The 15,951-nt window shown below is 44.0% G+C and overlaps 1 protein-coding gene across 1 annotated transcript in view; it reads left to right on the forward strand.

Annotated features, from left to right (window-relative positions):
- The window catches only part of COL1A2 (collagen type I alpha 2 chain), a 60,743-nt gene that overhangs the window by 33,396 nt on the left and 11,396 nt on the right, over positions 1 to 15,951 (forward strand). Inside the window, exons 29-40 of the mRNA XM_028750451.2 lie at positions 813 to 911; positions 3,260 to 3,367; positions 4,479 to 4,532; positions 4,939 to 4,992; positions 7,959 to 8,012; positions 8,134 to 8,187; positions 8,285 to 8,392; positions 10,005 to 10,058; positions 10,157 to 10,210; positions 11,235 to 11,396; positions 12,861 to 12,968; positions 14,624 to 14,731. Of these exons, the coding sequence (XP_028606284.2) occupies positions 813 to 911; positions 3,260 to 3,367; positions 4,479 to 4,532; positions 4,939 to 4,992; positions 7,959 to 8,012; positions 8,134 to 8,187; positions 8,285 to 8,392; positions 10,005 to 10,058; positions 10,157 to 10,210; positions 11,235 to 11,396; positions 12,861 to 12,968; positions 14,624 to 14,731 (1,017 nt within the window). The remainder of the gene's footprint in view (positions 1 to 812; positions 912 to 3,259; positions 3,368 to 4,478; positions 4,533 to 4,938; positions 4,993 to 7,958; positions 8,013 to 8,133; positions 8,188 to 8,284; positions 8,393 to 10,004; positions 10,059 to 10,156; positions 10,211 to 11,234; positions 11,397 to 12,860; positions 12,969 to 14,623; positions 14,732 to 15,951) is intronic.

Genomic DNA, 15,951 nt, shown 5'->3' on the forward strand with positions numbered 1-15,951 from the left:
TCATAGGTGCAATCCCACATAGGGCTGGGGAAGACCCCTGTCTGAAACCCTGGAGGTTTGCTCCCAGTCGGAGTAGACACTGCTGAGATAAATGGCTTAACGCTGCATAAGGCAGCTTCTTGGGTTCCTATGCCTCATCTCCATTGTGGAAGATTTCCCAAGGGGAAAGGCTGCCGTTTCCAGTCTTCCGCCTACAATACACTAAACCACATTTTCACCTTCTGAAGATTTTTACAGAGGACAGCAACACACATAATGAGATAATACGGTTAATGCTGCATCTGTTAAGTGTTGTTAATGTGTTCGGTGTCCAGTATAATTTATATATGCATGTATGGCATGCATAGCGCATTATCAAATTGTAAAATATTGCATGAATATAGCATGCATACATAAACTGCATAGGATATGCAGAGTTGCAAGTTGATGTCCTTATATTGACAGGGAGGAACTGAATTCTGGACCAAGAGATAAAGCCAAGTAAAGGGATAGTCTCCCTCTGGCTCAGAAGTAAGTCCCATGGAAACCAATGGGACTTCCTTCTGTCCCGGTGTCGTTGGAACTGGGCTGTCAATAATGCGTCTGCATCTAGAGAGCAGCACTCTGAGTTCTTGTTTAGATGCAGGACTCCTGCAGAAGAGCAAGGCCTGCCCTTAAGCCTAGATCCCATTCATCAGCTATGTATGAGCGAAGAAGCAAAAAATAGTGGTACCACTAACATCTTCCAGGCTTCAGTGCTAAATGCTAAGCTTGCTATCAAAATTCAAGGCCTTCAGATTCCAATTAACTTCTTGCCCATCTGCTTCCTCCAGGGTGAGCGTGGTCTTCCAGGTCAAAGTGGTGCTGTAGGTCCTGTAGGCTCCATTGGAAGCCGTGGCCCATCCGGCCCACCAGGAACTGATGGTAACAAGGTAAGGCAAAAAGGGTGCTATTTTTCTGAAATCCTGGGGAGGGCAGTGTCATCTCCTTGATGCAAGCGCTTAGCCGGAGCCTGATGGAAACCTCCCATATACATGTGTGCCTGGTGTGTGTAGCATGTCTGCTGCTTTGCTGCCTTTAAGATTTTGCATTATCGGTGAAGGGTGCAGTGGTCACATAGGGGTATTTTTGGCTTAGGTATAAGTCATTGTTGTCAGAAGTGTAACTGTTAAAAGAGGAATGAACAACCTGCAGGCCTCCAGATGTTGCTGGACTGCAGCCTCCACCAGTCCCAGCCAGCAAGGGATAAAGGGAGTTGTAATCCAACATCTAAAGGGCTAGGTGCTCAGCACCCTTGTTCTAGAAAGGGCATCTGTGATACAGAGAACCCACCAGAGGCAAACTCAAGAGCTTGTCAACAAGCCTGCTGTTGACCAAGTAGCAGCTTTTTATTTGGCATCAATAGGTGCTTTAGAACATCCTCTTAAATTTCAAATGAGGTTGTTGCGTAGGGGTTGGGTTAGGATGCTGTTAGATGAACATGGCCTGGAATCCTCATTATGTATCTGGAGCTTGTCAGTCATGTGGCTTTGTCTAGATCAGAGATTGAGCCTTCCTTTTCTTCTGCTTTTGTGGCATAGTTGCAGCTTCATATATACTTACTAGTTCTGGCTTTAGGATGTAGAGGTGTAGGAAGGTCAGGTGGTACTCGGTGCAGAAAAATTCTTGTCACCCCCACACTCATTTTGTGTGTGCGTGTTTTGCCTGCAAAAATAGTTTTGTTATTTCATATTTTCTTACAAAGGAATGTGGATTCTGAGCCTCTGATAACAAGTAGGCAACTATGGACAGATACTTAAATCTACAGGATGGATTGTGTTTTGGCTTGTGTTATTTTATTTATATTTATTGTTCATCTATTTAATAAAAATTATTTTAAAAAACCTGCAAAGTGGTTTACCAAAACAAAACAAAAAACAACACAGAAAACCACAGCAGTAAAATCAAGAAAAAATCAAGCTAAAATATTAAGATTAAAATTACTTCAACTTCCTAAGCATCTAGGTATGCTTGCCTAAAGAAGAATGCTTTTAGCAGGTGCCCGAAAAGAATCTAGCAAAGGCTTTGTTGAAAGTTCAGCCTTCATGACAAAGGAAAACGGCCAAGTAAACAGCTATTTTCGTGGAGGAGGGTCAAGATATTAACTGATATGCATGAAATTTCATATGTAGTATATAATCCCTAGTGTAGTAAGATATGACCTTTGGAGCAGGCATTTTTTTAAAAAAAGTTTTTTATGTACCGCCCTAGTAGGGCAGTAATTGTTCCTTGCTAATTTGTCACCCCACTCCATGATGGCACCTGGGGTGGACCGCCCCACCCCCACCCCCGCTCTTTCCTACGCCCCTGTTAGGATGACACTTTTCACTGCAGCATTCGTGATGAGGCAGAGTCCAGACATGTACAGGGATGCTCTGTGATTGATTTCTGCAAATTTCCACCCTGCCCGTTGATTCTGGATCTGGAGTCCTGGTCAACCTGTAATGGATCTATTTTTGGTTTCTCTACCCCTTAATCAAATTGAGGGGTGGTAGCAGCACACAGGGGTCTCTGGAAAAGTATTGCCAGTTGCCCATCAGGTTTCAAGCCCTGGATGTCGCTGCAGGGATGACAGAAAGCACATGTCTGTATCCAGTGTTTCATAGATTTCTTAGAATCGTAGTTGGTAGGGAGCATGAGGGTAATCTAGTCCAACCCTCTGCAATGCAGAAATCTTTCACCCAATGTGGGGTTTGAGATGAAGAGTCTTGTGCTCTACTGACTGAGCTATTCAGGGGTTATTCCTGTTCAGAGAAGACCCAATAAAAACAAAGGGCATGACCAGCTTAGGCCCATCAATTTCAATGGTGAGTATAGCTTAGTTAGATACAACCCTTGGAAAATATAATTGACATGGTTCCTGGCATCCCTTGATGCTGCTAAGATGATAATGAAGTCAATCTCATATCGGGTTAATTTTGAACACCCAGAAGACATCCTCCAAATCGATCCATTTTAATCAGACCTATCCCAAACCCGACATTTCTGCTTAGGATGTATTCAGCTGCTTTTACCTGCATGTTTGGAGAATGGATCGTTTGAATGTCACGGGATAAGAAACATCACCTCCACTCCTGGGCGGCCACTGCAGAGAGTATCCCCCCCCCCCAGCAGTATTCAGAAATGCAGTACCTTTCAGAATACTAACAAGCAGCTATTCGCAGGCAGGCACAATGAAGCATGTGGCTCATTTCCCCCTAGGGCTCTTGAAGATTGAATCTTTCTTTTCCTGTTCTCCTAGGGCGAACCTGGTACCGCTGGTGCTGCTGGTACCCCAGGCCCAGCTGGTCCCAGTGGAATGCCTGGCGAGAGAGGTATTGCTGGCGTCCCAGGAGGCAAAGGCGAAAAGGTAAGGCCAATAAGAGGCAAGCTGATTCCTGAGCAACAATTCATCACATCCGCAAAGTCGCCCCTGGTGTAGTTTAATCGCAAGGTCTTCCTCGGTGGGGAAAGGCTGTGGCTGCTCAGTGGTTCTGCCCATGCTTTGTAAACTGATGACCCCAGGTTCGGTCCCTGAGTAGCTATAGTAATCAAGAGACCCCATTTGAAGCACTTGTGCTGGAGTAGGAAGTCTTAGGCTCAGTTTTCCTGGCTTAGAATCATATGCGGCAAGTCACTTGGAAACCTTCTGTGTAATAAGTGATCCGCAAGTTTAATTCTGTCAATTAATTTATTATTATTCTGGTTTAGTTTATCAAGACCCAAAGCTGAGTACATATGTGAGTGAGAGTGTGTTTTCCAGGGACACTAACTACATCATAGGCATCTGCGAGCAATTGGCTTAGTGGGAAATATGGTAATGGCAAGTGCTAAACACTTCCATTCCTGTCTACAAAAGCATGCCTTCTGTTGGCTACATTTAAAATTCATTTCATAATGTTATTCATGATTTTTAAAATAAAAAAATATTAGATGCTCTTGAGGGAGCTAGCAATAATTATTTGATGAACTGAGTTCACTGGGAGGTATTTTGGGAGGTGTTTGTAACATTCAACTCTCTGGTTAGTATGGATCCCATTTCTTTTCCAGGCATTGATATTAGAATTGTCTAGTTTATGTATTCAGTAAAAATGGAGAAAAATAGGGGTGTTTTTTTCCATCTGCAGAAGACACAACTAAGAGGATTTTTATCTCCACTAGTAACCTAGAGCATTGGTAGTTACAAAGGGGGAGAAAATAAAGACGCAACAGACATGAAAAATGAAAATAAGGAAATAATAGACGACTCCCAAGGAGAAGGGAGAGGGCTAAGGGAACACTCCACAACAGAGGGTGTTTGAAAAAGGGTGAGGGGCTGCCAGCTCTGCAGGCAAAGGGTGACATAACTGGGCTCCTGACTCCCACAGGGGTGCCACAGAAAGAATGTAGTTGGTCAAAGGAGCCGTGGACTCAAAAAGGTTGAAAACCTCTGAATTAGACAGTGAGGCTCAGAATTCATGCTGTGTCCTGCTTCATTTCAGGGTCCAACAGGCTTCAGAGGAGAAGCCGGAACTTCAGGAAGAGATGGTTCACGGGTAAGTATACTTCTTAAATTGCTTTATTTCCTATGAGCCAAGCATTCAGTCCTTTTAGTAATCAAGAGGGGGAGAGAAAAATAATTGGATTTAGGTTCCAATACATAGCCCATTAATTCTGCACCCAGACCCTTAACCTTCGGTGATATTAGCCTGAAGTAAGTTTAGATCACTGAAGGTCTTAAAAATACGTCACTGGTATTATTAAGGAAGTTAATGCAACTTGTTTGGACAACTATTACATTGATTTCTGATACTGGATTAACAATACAAAACCTTTTTAAAAAACAAAAACTAAATGTGTCGTATTTTCATTTGTGCAATTTATCCATAGCTTGGATAATTTTCTTCTGGTGTGGGTTGAACCCTAGATTCAAACCTGTAATTCTGCTTGATTTTTTTTCAGGGTATTCCTGGTGCAGTTGGTGCTCCTGGCCCTGCTGGAAGTACTGGCGAAAGAGTAAGTGGCAGACTTTTCGGATGCTTAGCAGGCTTGCATTTAGTATGGGAAGGAGCCATCGCTCAGTGGTATAGCATGTGTTTTGCATGTAAAAGTCCCAGGTTCAATGCGTCTCCAGGTAGGGCTAGAGAAAGACTCCTGCTTGAAACCCTGGATCACAGAACCCCTGGATCAGAATCATACAATTGTAGAGTCGAAAGGGACCACAAGGGTCATCTAGTCCAACCCCCTGCAGTGCAGGGATCTTTTGGGCAATGTGGGGCTCGAACCCACGGCCCTGAGATCCAGAATCTCATGCTCTACCGACTGAACTATCTCCTGGCTGTCAATGTGGACAGTATTGAGCTAGTGGTATAAGGCAGCTTCTCATGGTTGAGATTCACTCCTCCAATGTTACAGCATCCAAATAAAACACAATGGGGAAAATATCAAGATGTTCGTTTGTGTGAAAGCATTTATAATCCGCTTCATATTTTAAAATATCTTAGTGGTAGGGAAAAGTTACACACAACAGAGAAAGTTAAAACAATACCTACAGTGCAGTCATACGCATTGGGTCTTATCCTATTTTTTTCCTTATTCCCTGTGCTTTTTTCCCTAAAAATAAATAAATGTTTAGGGGTGCTCTCATTTTGACTCAAGAAAATCACCACTTTATAGTTCAAATCTGGAAAAATAAATACAGGAAATGGACAAAAGTACAAAGATTCACAAAATGTTTAGGGGTATGCATACCCCCCAGAAAAAAGCGCTGCTTATCCCTATAGCGTTTCTTCCTGTTCAAAGAGCCTCCTAGTAATTATCTTATTCACCATCTGTGGTTATTAATAGTCCCATTTTACAGATGGAGAAATGAAAAATGGCATGCCCGTAAGAACACAGTCGACCGAAGGTTGAGTGAAGATTTGAATCCACTTTTTCTTTGCCTTCACCAAATATGCTATCTGCTAAGCCAGGAAGGAGAACCTGTGGCCCTCCAGGTGTTCTTGGACTCCAACTCCCATCAACCTGAACCATCATGGTCAGGGATGATGGGTTCTGTAGTCCAAAAATATCTGGAGGGCCACAGGTTCCCCATTCTTGCACTAGGCCCAGCTGACTCAACTCTAACACTACAATCCTGCACACGTCTACACAGAGTTCAGTAGGTCTTGCTCCCAGATAAGTGGGTATAGGAATGCAGCCTAAATCATTGATCAGGGATGGGGAACCTGTCACCCTCCAGATATTGCTGAACTACAGCTCCTATTATCTATCCCTAGCTGTGCTGGCTGAGGCTGATGGGAGTTGCAGTTCTGCAACTTCTTGAGGGCGACAGGATCAACACCCTGGCTTTAGATTAATCCATATTTATGCTCTCAGACTTTTCTATAGAAATTAGACTGCCTCCCTCCTTGTCATTCCACCAGCAGGTGAATACCTTCCTATTCCAACAGGCTTTTAGGAACTGACTGTTTTTAAGGAAGGCGCTGGTGCTGTGCTGTTTTTATTGTTGTTGTTAACTGTGTTTTTAATATATCTGTCCATCTAGTTTTAATTCTGTTAGTGTTTAACTGCTTTTTAATGTCAAAACAAACAAAAAAAATTCCTTCCAGTAGCACCTTAAAGACCAACTAAGTTAGTTCTTGGTATGAGCTTTCGTGTGCATGCACACTTCTTCAGATACCTTCAGATGCTTTTTAATGATTATCTTTTCTATGTTTTTAGCTTTTTCTGTTTTATCTGTAAGCTGCCTTGAGTCCCACTTTGGGGGAAAAGCAGGATATAAATTATTATTATTATTATTATTATTATTATTATTATTATTATTATTATTTATTAATGTTTCAGAAAACTCCCTAAAGGTGTAAATATTCCCCAGGAAATGAAATGGTTGAGGGAACATCCCTAGTAAAATAGACACGTCAACTGCCCTGGAAAAAACAGGACATACAGGACATCCTGTCCCCCCCCCCCCCAAGAGCACGATGGCCATTTGGGGCTCCTTGCTCTCATGCGATTTCAGGCAGAGGCTTGTAAGGACATTTGCTTGAACATACTTAAGATTGAAGGCTTGAACTGTACTTTTCATGATTTTATTCCCCCCCCCCCCTTCTTGGGTGATAAGTGGAGGCTGCATGGCTACCTGGGTTTTTACCTGTGTCTGTATGGTTTTACATCTGTTAAGATCTGAGGTCAAGTCCAATGGCTAGAAATCTAATGAATGGTGTAACTGGTTCCATACGGTGCACCCAGAGAGATGTTATTTGGCTTACATTTTTCAAACAGCAGCTTCCCCCGACACCAAGATCACAAGGCAAACAACTACCATTTTGTCATGGCATAGGAGCTTTCAGTGCAAAGAACGCTTGCACATCCTTTACATGGCACTTTGAATTCATGGCCATTATTTGACTGAAAAGAAGTTAAGCATGGTTAAAAAAATGGTGGAGGGAAAAGATTACATTTTAAAAGATAGCATTGTGCCTACTCTGTTGTTGTTATTTACACAGCCTTCTCACTGTCTTTGTCTTAGAGGCAATGAGGAGTCTGGGCTGTAATTTAAGGGGACAGAACACATTTTTACAAGGCCTAAATAGAACACCAATGAGTTCAACTTACCTTTCTTCCTCATATCCATTTAGAAAATGCAGTGAATGTGTTTTGCTCAGGATCTGGCAGATGAAATATGGCAAACTAGCCAAAAGTGGCTTGGGATTGATTGATTGATTGATTGATTGATTGATTGATTGAACCCTTGTTTGTGGCTCAGCTCTCATGCCCAAGCCACTGGGATCAATTTGTTCTGAAGGCACCCTGCTGCGATGCACCTGCTCTCTTGCCTGTGGCACCTGATGGTTTGAGTTGCATCAGTGGATCACCAAGAGGCTGATGGGTAGATGCTTCTTCCTTCAGCCATGGAGTTGCAGTAGAAGATGGCCTGGTCCGTATCCTAGCAACACAAATCCTTTGTGTGTTTGTTTTAGGGCGAAGCCGGTTCCGCTGGCCCCGCTGGCCCTGCTGGTCCTCGTGGAAGTTCTGTAAGTAGTGGAATAATTTCTTTTAAAAGTGTGACATGAACAGGTTCTAGGAACCTTTGATATGAAATGGCGATTATTTTTTCTCACTGGGATGTGTTTTGGTTCTCCTCCCCTGCCATAGGGTGAACGTGGTGAGGTTGGCCCTGCTGGTCCTCCTGGATTTGCCGGCCCTCCTGTAAGTATGAAGAGAAAGATTGGCTTTCACGTGGTTTTTAATAGTTTGGGGCTATAATGTATTTTGAGTAACATTTCTCCCCTCTTGACTTCTTAAGGGTGCAGCTGGTCAGACCGGTGCTAAAGGTGAAAGAGGCCAGAGAGGACCTAAAGGAGAACAAGGCCCACAAGGTGCTGTCGGGTCTGTTGGCAACTCTGGCCCCTCTGTAAGTCAAATGAATTTTAATGACCTTCTGATCAAACTGTGTAGTCTCTTTGGATTTCATAGTGCTACATCCATAAGCCCATTGCATAGCTGTGAAGCAGAATGCTTGTATGGTTCAAATCTAGAATTACTGTTAGGCTGATTTGTGAAGTGCCTAAATCTTTCCCAAAGAGCAGGAACAAAGCATGCCAGTCCCAAAAGGTCTAGATTGCCTTCAGCACTACATTTGGAGGAATTCGGAGTTAGGTAAACCTTGCAGGGGTGGGGAATCTGTGGCCTTCCAGATGTTGATGAACTCCAGCTCCAATCAACTCCTTCCAGCATGGCCAGTGGTCAGCAATGATGGGACTTGTATTCCAGCAGCAACTACGTGGTCCTTACTCCTTCCTTATAAGCTATTTTCAAGGAGTTAATATGCTATAGATTGGTGGTAAGGAACCAATACCAGTGGCCATCTTTCTGGGTAGATTGTGTATGTACAGTATTTCCAGAGGAGTTTTGACATACACGGGTGGCGCTGTGGGTTAAACCACAGAGCCTAGGACTTGCCGATCAGAAGGTCGGCGGTTCGAATCCCCACGACGGGGTGAGCTCCCGTTGCTCGGTCCCTGCTCCTGCCAACCTAGCAGTTCGAAAGCACGTCAAAATGCAAGTAGATAAATAGGTACCGCTCCGGCGGGAAGGTAAATGGCATTTCCGTGCACTGCTCTGATTCGACAGAAGCGGCTTAGTCATGCTGGCCACATGACCCGGAAGCTGTACACCAGCTCCCTCGGCCAATAAAGCGAGATGAGCGCCACAACCCCAGAGCCGGTCACGACTGGACCTAATGGTCAGGGGTCCCTTTATCTTTACTAGCACTCCTGGTATATCACTGATAATCAAATTATCATAAGCACTATCAATTCATTGAATGAAGAGTAGTACTTTGAAGAGTATATGAGTACTGACTGAACTAAAATGACCGCTGGGAGGAGTGCAGAGAGAAGAAATGCTGTGGTGCAGCGAAACCAGCCGCCTTCATCTGTCCCAGCTGCAACAAAACATGTCTCTCCCATATTGGTTTCTACAGCCACAGCAGGCGCTGTAACTTCCCAACAGTTTGACTTTACCCCCAATGGCGCACTCCTCCATTGTCTCTCAAGACAGATGGGTGCCAACACCAACTGACTGAACACTGTAACTCTTATGTTAATTTTTCTGCCTGTGGTTGGTAGCATATGAACTACCACTGTTCTTAGAAAAATCATCTCATGTACGAGGTAGTGGTAATGTCAACACTCTTCAAAACCAAGTTAGCAACTTTGGGGTGGCGTCTTGTCCACGTTATGACTACTGTTACAAAGTAGTGGTGTGTTGCTGGACTACAAATCCCATCATCATCCCATCACATTGGCCATTGGAGTCCCAACACCAACATCACTGGGAGGGCCACAGGGTTCCCCGTGCCTGCATTAGAGTATGAAATAGTGTCTGATCCTCCTTTCAATAAGTCAGTAGCATAGCTTTCATTAATTTTTAACTCCAATCATGATCAAGCCAATATTTGACAGCTGGAACTTTGCAGTACTCTACTTATCTTCATTTTTCCTACTCTTTCTTCTTGTATATAGGGTCCCGTTGGCCCTGCTGGTCCCACTGGAGGTCGTGGTGATTCTGGTCCACCTGTAAGTGTAGAAACTTATTATGTTGATGCTCCTACATCCACCCTCCTACTGGTCCTTGTAAGTCCTGATCTCTTCATTGATCTTTTTCCCCCCAACAGGGTGTCACTGGTTTCCCTGGTGCTGCTGGAAGATCCGGACCCCCTGGCCCCGCTGTAAGTAGCCATTGAGAACACTCCATCTGTAAATTTAAACAAGGTAGAAGACATAAAGGGTCTGGTGCTTCTAATTCCTCTTTGCAAAGAACGATCCTGGATAACTGGGGTTCTTTGGAACCTTGTCAACAGTTGTTCGAAAAGATCTGAAGTAGTGGGCAAGCTTCTCTGAAAGTTATCCATCACTGCCAACCTTCTCCAGCAAATATGCAGCCATTGAGTACACAACACGGTGACAATTGGGCTCAACAGCCCTTCCCAAAACCCTGGATTAGCAGAAGGCTTATCTATACAGTGCATATGAATGAATGTGACTAAGAAAACTCCTCTCTCCTTTACTCAAAGCAGCACTGGAAGAAGGGAATTTGGGTAGGAGGCTGCTTGACCCTTCCCCAACAGCCTCTTTTCATCTGAAATCCCCCTCGTTGAAATTGCTTTTCCACCCACAAATTTCCACACTACTTTTCTCTCGCAAAAATATTGCCTTAACATTTGGCTGGAGAGGGGCTGGATTAACCAGCTTCCTGTAAAGTTATGGGGGTGGGAGATGTAAGCATCCCTCCTCACTCTTTACTCCATATTGTCCCGTCCTGTCCTCCCTAACACTTGCTCTCAATTGAAGTGTGCTCCTGGAGTTCTCTTGTACACATTTGCATGTCATATACCACTGATCCTTGGCTAGAACATGCTCCAGAATCCTGCGCCATGTGTAACGTTTCTATGGCAGAGCTCCTGGAATTCCTCAACTGGACAAGTCGCTGTGGAAAATGTCCCCTGTACATAGAAACCTCGACGAAAGGAGTCCATTGATTCCATGTGATCCTCAGGAGCAAGCTTGTTGTAATCCTGCATGGTTAAAATCACCACCACCAAGATTAGTTGTTGTGGTGTTGTTATTGTTTTGTTTATCACCAAGAATTTTTGTCAGTTCTTTGCTATCTGGTTTAATATTTTGCTCTCTGTGAACTGGTTACACCAGCAACGTAACCATGGGCATTCATTTACCTGTCTACTTTATCCCTAGGGCATCACTGGTCCCCCTGGCCCTCCTGGCCCAGCTGGCAAAGAAGGTATCAGAGGCCAACGTGGTGACACTGGTCCAGTTGGCCGTGCTGGTGAACCTGGTATTGTTGGGCCACCTGGATTCAGTGGAGAGAAAGGTCCAAGTGGAGAAAGTGGTGCTGCTGTAAGTTATTACAAATACTTCATTTTCCTTCCTTTTCATCATTTTCATTATCATTATTATTACCCATTGTTCAGCAAGGTAAAATTCAGAATTAAAAACAGTTTAGATCAGTCATGCCTGAATACCAGTTCTTAGGCCTGCCTTCACCAACCTGGTGCCCTCCAGAACTACAACTCCCATCAGTCCCCAGCCAGCACAGCGATGCTGCCTGGGGCTTATGGAAGTTCAGTCCATAACAGCTGGAGAGAGGCACCAGGTAGGCCAAGGCTGTGTTAGTCATTCTTGCCGTATTTCTCAGAAATACAGACATCAGCCAACACAGCCCATGAGTGTGTGTTCTTCAAAGCATATAGGAATCTCCCTTTTAAGTACATGCAGACATAAACCAATGCATCAATACCATTCAGGTCTTCTGCTGGATTGGAGTGACATGGCTTCTCTGAGTCCAGTTCTGCTTCATTTTTTTTACTCCAGGGGAATGTGTCACTTTCTTCATGAGCTTTGCTGCTCTCAGTAGGACTGCTATCAGCAAGGTCCTATTCAACCTTTATTTATTTGAAGTTGTTTTATTTATACGAACCCATCCCTAAGTAGCAGGATGAAATCAAGGATATATATAATCTTGATTTTCAATATTTAGGGCTCCAGAATTCTGTGCATTGTGTGGACTTTCAACCTTCCATGGTAGTCAGGACAAGAATTCCACAAAATGTTTGGACACAATGGATTGCCCATTGCACCGGATGATGATGTGGCTCACACCCCCAAATCTCTTGTGAATAGTCTAAAAAAAGAAAAAATGCATTTAAGTGAAGACTTTGAAAATATCTGTCCTTGCATCAAATAGTACAGAAGTATTGATGTGCATGTAAATTGGTCTCAGCAAATTCTAAGCTAAATCTTTGCAGCCACTGGCTGAATTCACAACCATAAGGTCAATAGCCTTATTTGGACAATTTAAGGAAGGAATCAGTGCCTGTTAGCATGGTTCTAGGTGCTGCCCCTGGAGAATGGCTAGCATAATCCACCATGGATCAATGATGTCATTGGCCTACACCACCACTGAGAATTGCTAGTCGTTCTCCAGGTGTGGCAACTGCAGCATGAAGTCCCACTTTCTGCTGGTTTCATTGGCCCTGCAAGTGGCAAATAATGAATATGTTTTAATTTGATTTGCTCTTGAGGTCATTAGGCTTATTCTGGCATTGCCATTAAGTGGTCCCATTCCCAAACTTAAACAAGATGACCTGAAACAGAATAAGGATTTCAAGGCTGCCTGATTTGTCTTTAAGAAGGCTGGATAACCTTAATCTGAGTACATCAGAAGAGATACGTGCACAACTGAGATCAAATTAAGTTGCCAAAGGAGATGGGAAGAACCAGTTTCATTTATGTTACAAATTGGAAGTTTGCTAGTCTGTAAATAGGATCTGAAAATTTTATTCTGCTCTTTTCTTTGTGTAGGGTGCCCCTGGTTCCCCTGGTCCTCAAGGTCTTCTTGGAGCTCCTGGTATCCTTGGTATTCCTGGCAGCAGAGGAGAACGTGGTCTCCCAGGCATTGCTGGATCACTTGTGAGTACCATATTTGCCAAGTCTTCAGCTAGGTGGCAGATATGCTTTGTCTGGAATTAGAATGGTGCATGCTAAATTCAATGCTGAACTCTTGGTTTTTTTAACCTGGAGGAGAAACACAGCGTAAAGTTGCTCCTTTGGAGTTGTGCGCTTCTGTCTCATGGCTTGCTCCTACAAGTGCGTTGTGGCACTGTTTCATAGGATGTGACATTGGGTACCAATGCTGGTGTGGGAGTTCACCTGATGCCCTCAAGCTAGCTGCCTCCTGAGGGTGACTGTACCATTCTGGCAGGACATGTACCAGAAATTCCCTGAAGGAAGGCCCGGGATTGGCTGTTGCTTGGCAAGTGGGAACCGGTTATATGGTCCTGCCCTGTCAGCTGTTCAACCAATCACGTTTTTGCCTTGGCAGTGGAAATTCCTGCTTGCACCGCCATAGCTGGAACAGACTCAGAAGTTTAGTCTGCACATGTATCATGAGCAAGAGCTGCCTTCTGTTGAGCTGCGTTATAGAACATCCTATAGGATGTCTGGTGTTGGGCAGGTAAAAACCTGGCTCAGGTGAAAAGGGAGTTTGCAGGCACTGCTGACTGGTAGAACCTGCAAAGCCCATTTCAAAGTACTGTGCTAAATAGCACTTTGAAAGGGGCTTTTGGAGACCCCTACAGGCAATAAGAAAATGATGTCATCATTGTGACATCAAACTTGGCCTACCAGTGGGTGGTGAGTAAGGAGATAACAGTCTGGGCTAAAATAAGGTTACCAGATTTTTTTCAAAGAATCTAGGGACACTTTTTTTTAAAGAGAGACAAAAAGTTATTTTTTAAAAAATAAATAAAAAAGAATATCTTCTCTTCTGTGATCTCCTCTGTCGCACGGCCTTCCTCTGGGCCCCGGCCTGCTCTCTTGGAGCTCTAGCCGCCGTGGAGTAGGCTCGGGTTAGCCCTGGTCTCGGCCACCTGTCCTTGCCCTCCCGGTGCTCTTATACCTCTTTTCCTCAGCGGTGGCAGTGGTGCAGCAAGGTCGGGGCTCCCCTCTTTTATCCTTCCTCCTTCTCTCTCTTCCTTCTCCTCCTCTCCTCCTTCTCCCTGCGTCGGCTCCAGGGTTTTCCTGGCCCAGAGCGCCACTGGCTGGGTGCTCTCCCGACTCGATGTCAGCGGTTCCTCCAGTTGACGTATGGGGCATCCCCACTTTCCTCTCGGCAGTGGTGGCAGCAGTGGAAGTCTCAGCAGCCCAGTGCCAGCCTGGTAGCGCAGTTGGCTCTGGCTGGCTTCAGGAGCTGCTCACTGCTGTGGCGCCCGCCATTTTGCCTCGCTGGAAGTCCCCATATGATGTGTCTTGTGCAACATTCATTCCCTACTAATAAATCTACAATGCTTAAAATATAAATCCGGGGACATTAAATGAAATCTGGGGACATTCCAGGGACAGATTTTGTCCCGTGACAGATTTGTAAATCTGGGGACTGTCCCCGGGAAGCGGGGACATCTGGTAACCATAGGCTAAAAAGATTCTTCCACCCCTGCTGTAGAGCATCAAGCATCAGCTGAAAGTTATATAGTAGTCAAATAATGAATGGCAAATAGGATGTATTGAATATTTTGCTAGTTAAGTATACGAACAGCAATGTAATGTATCCCTGCTCTTGTTTTTAGGGTGAGCCTGGTCCCCTTGGTATTGCTGGTCCCCCAGGTGCCCGCGGCCCATCTGGTCCCGTGGGTTCCCCTGGTGTGAATGGTGCCCAGGGCGAAGCTGGACGTGATGTAAGTATGCCTTTTTGGTCATAACAGTGGGGAAAATAGAGGTGGGGAAGGTGGAATCCTAAATTTTCAGCAGCATTTAAAATCACATTTGAAGACTATTTAACACAGCTGTTTTTCTTTTGCATGAAGGTGTTTGTTTGAGATTTATTTTTTAATTCAGTGAAATGGAAGTGGGATCCACAAATAGGATAGCAGATGTAATGTACTTTGCATGTTGAAGTGTGCTTTGGAGGTCGTAGACAGCAATGCAATTGATCCTATAAAGTGATCCATCCCCATGCTCCACTAGCTGCCATTGTAGGAAACCTCACAATGACCATATACAGATAATCATGCCTCATCTTAATAAAGTGAGGTCTGAACTGTACACTTGGCCATTTTGTTCCTCCCTTTGTGCGAGTGAGAAAACAAACCAGGAAATCTTCCACTGACTATAATTTCCCATTTCATGTAGGCTTGAAAAATACAGTTAGCAGCTTTAGAGCAAGATAGTATATTCAGCCATGGTTTGAAATTGGCTTAATATGATGTCTTGTTCCTTAGATGTTAGCCATATTTTCCTGATTTGTACAATCAGGAATTAAGTTTTCTGGGTGATATATAATCATCTCTCCCCCCCCCCCTCTCACCATTAAGGGAAGAGTGAATGGGCTTCATGTGTGGCCAAAAGGCTCACTCATAATGTAGTTTATTAAGCCAATATATGATTATCCAAACTCGCCCATTGAAAATGTGGCTCCCTCAGCCTGAAAAGCAAGGTGAGCGCCGCACCCCATAGTCTCCTTTTGATGGGACTTAACCGTCCAGGTGTCCTTTACCTTTTGTTTTTTGTTTTTACCTTCATGTACACAGTGAGGAAGAAATGATAACATGAAAAGATAAGAAGGGGGGGGATAATATTTCCATTAAAATCACACAGTTCTCAGAACATTCCATTACTTTTGGTCTGATGAAATAAAGCTGTAATAAAATGAAATGCATAAATAGAGTGCAAAAAAATGGATCAATGTGTTTCTATAATGTCTAAATTACTTAGGAAATCTGTACAATCTAGAAATTAACTGAATCCATCCCTCTGAAACTAGTAATTTGGGGGGTGGGGGAACAATCACAATGGAAGAATAAAGTGTGACAGATTATTCCACTTGGAATAATCTGTTCTGTGATTTGGAGCTGGGGGCAGGAGGGAGGTACAGAACATGCTGTCATTCCCCTGTCAG

The sequence above is a fragment of the Podarcis muralis genome, chromosome 12, assembly GCF_964188315.1.
Source record: "Podarcis muralis chromosome 12, rPodMur119.hap1.1, whole genome shotgun sequence".
Lineage (NCBI taxonomy): Eukaryota > Metazoa > Chordata > Lepidosauria > Squamata > Lacertidae > Podarcis > Podarcis muralis.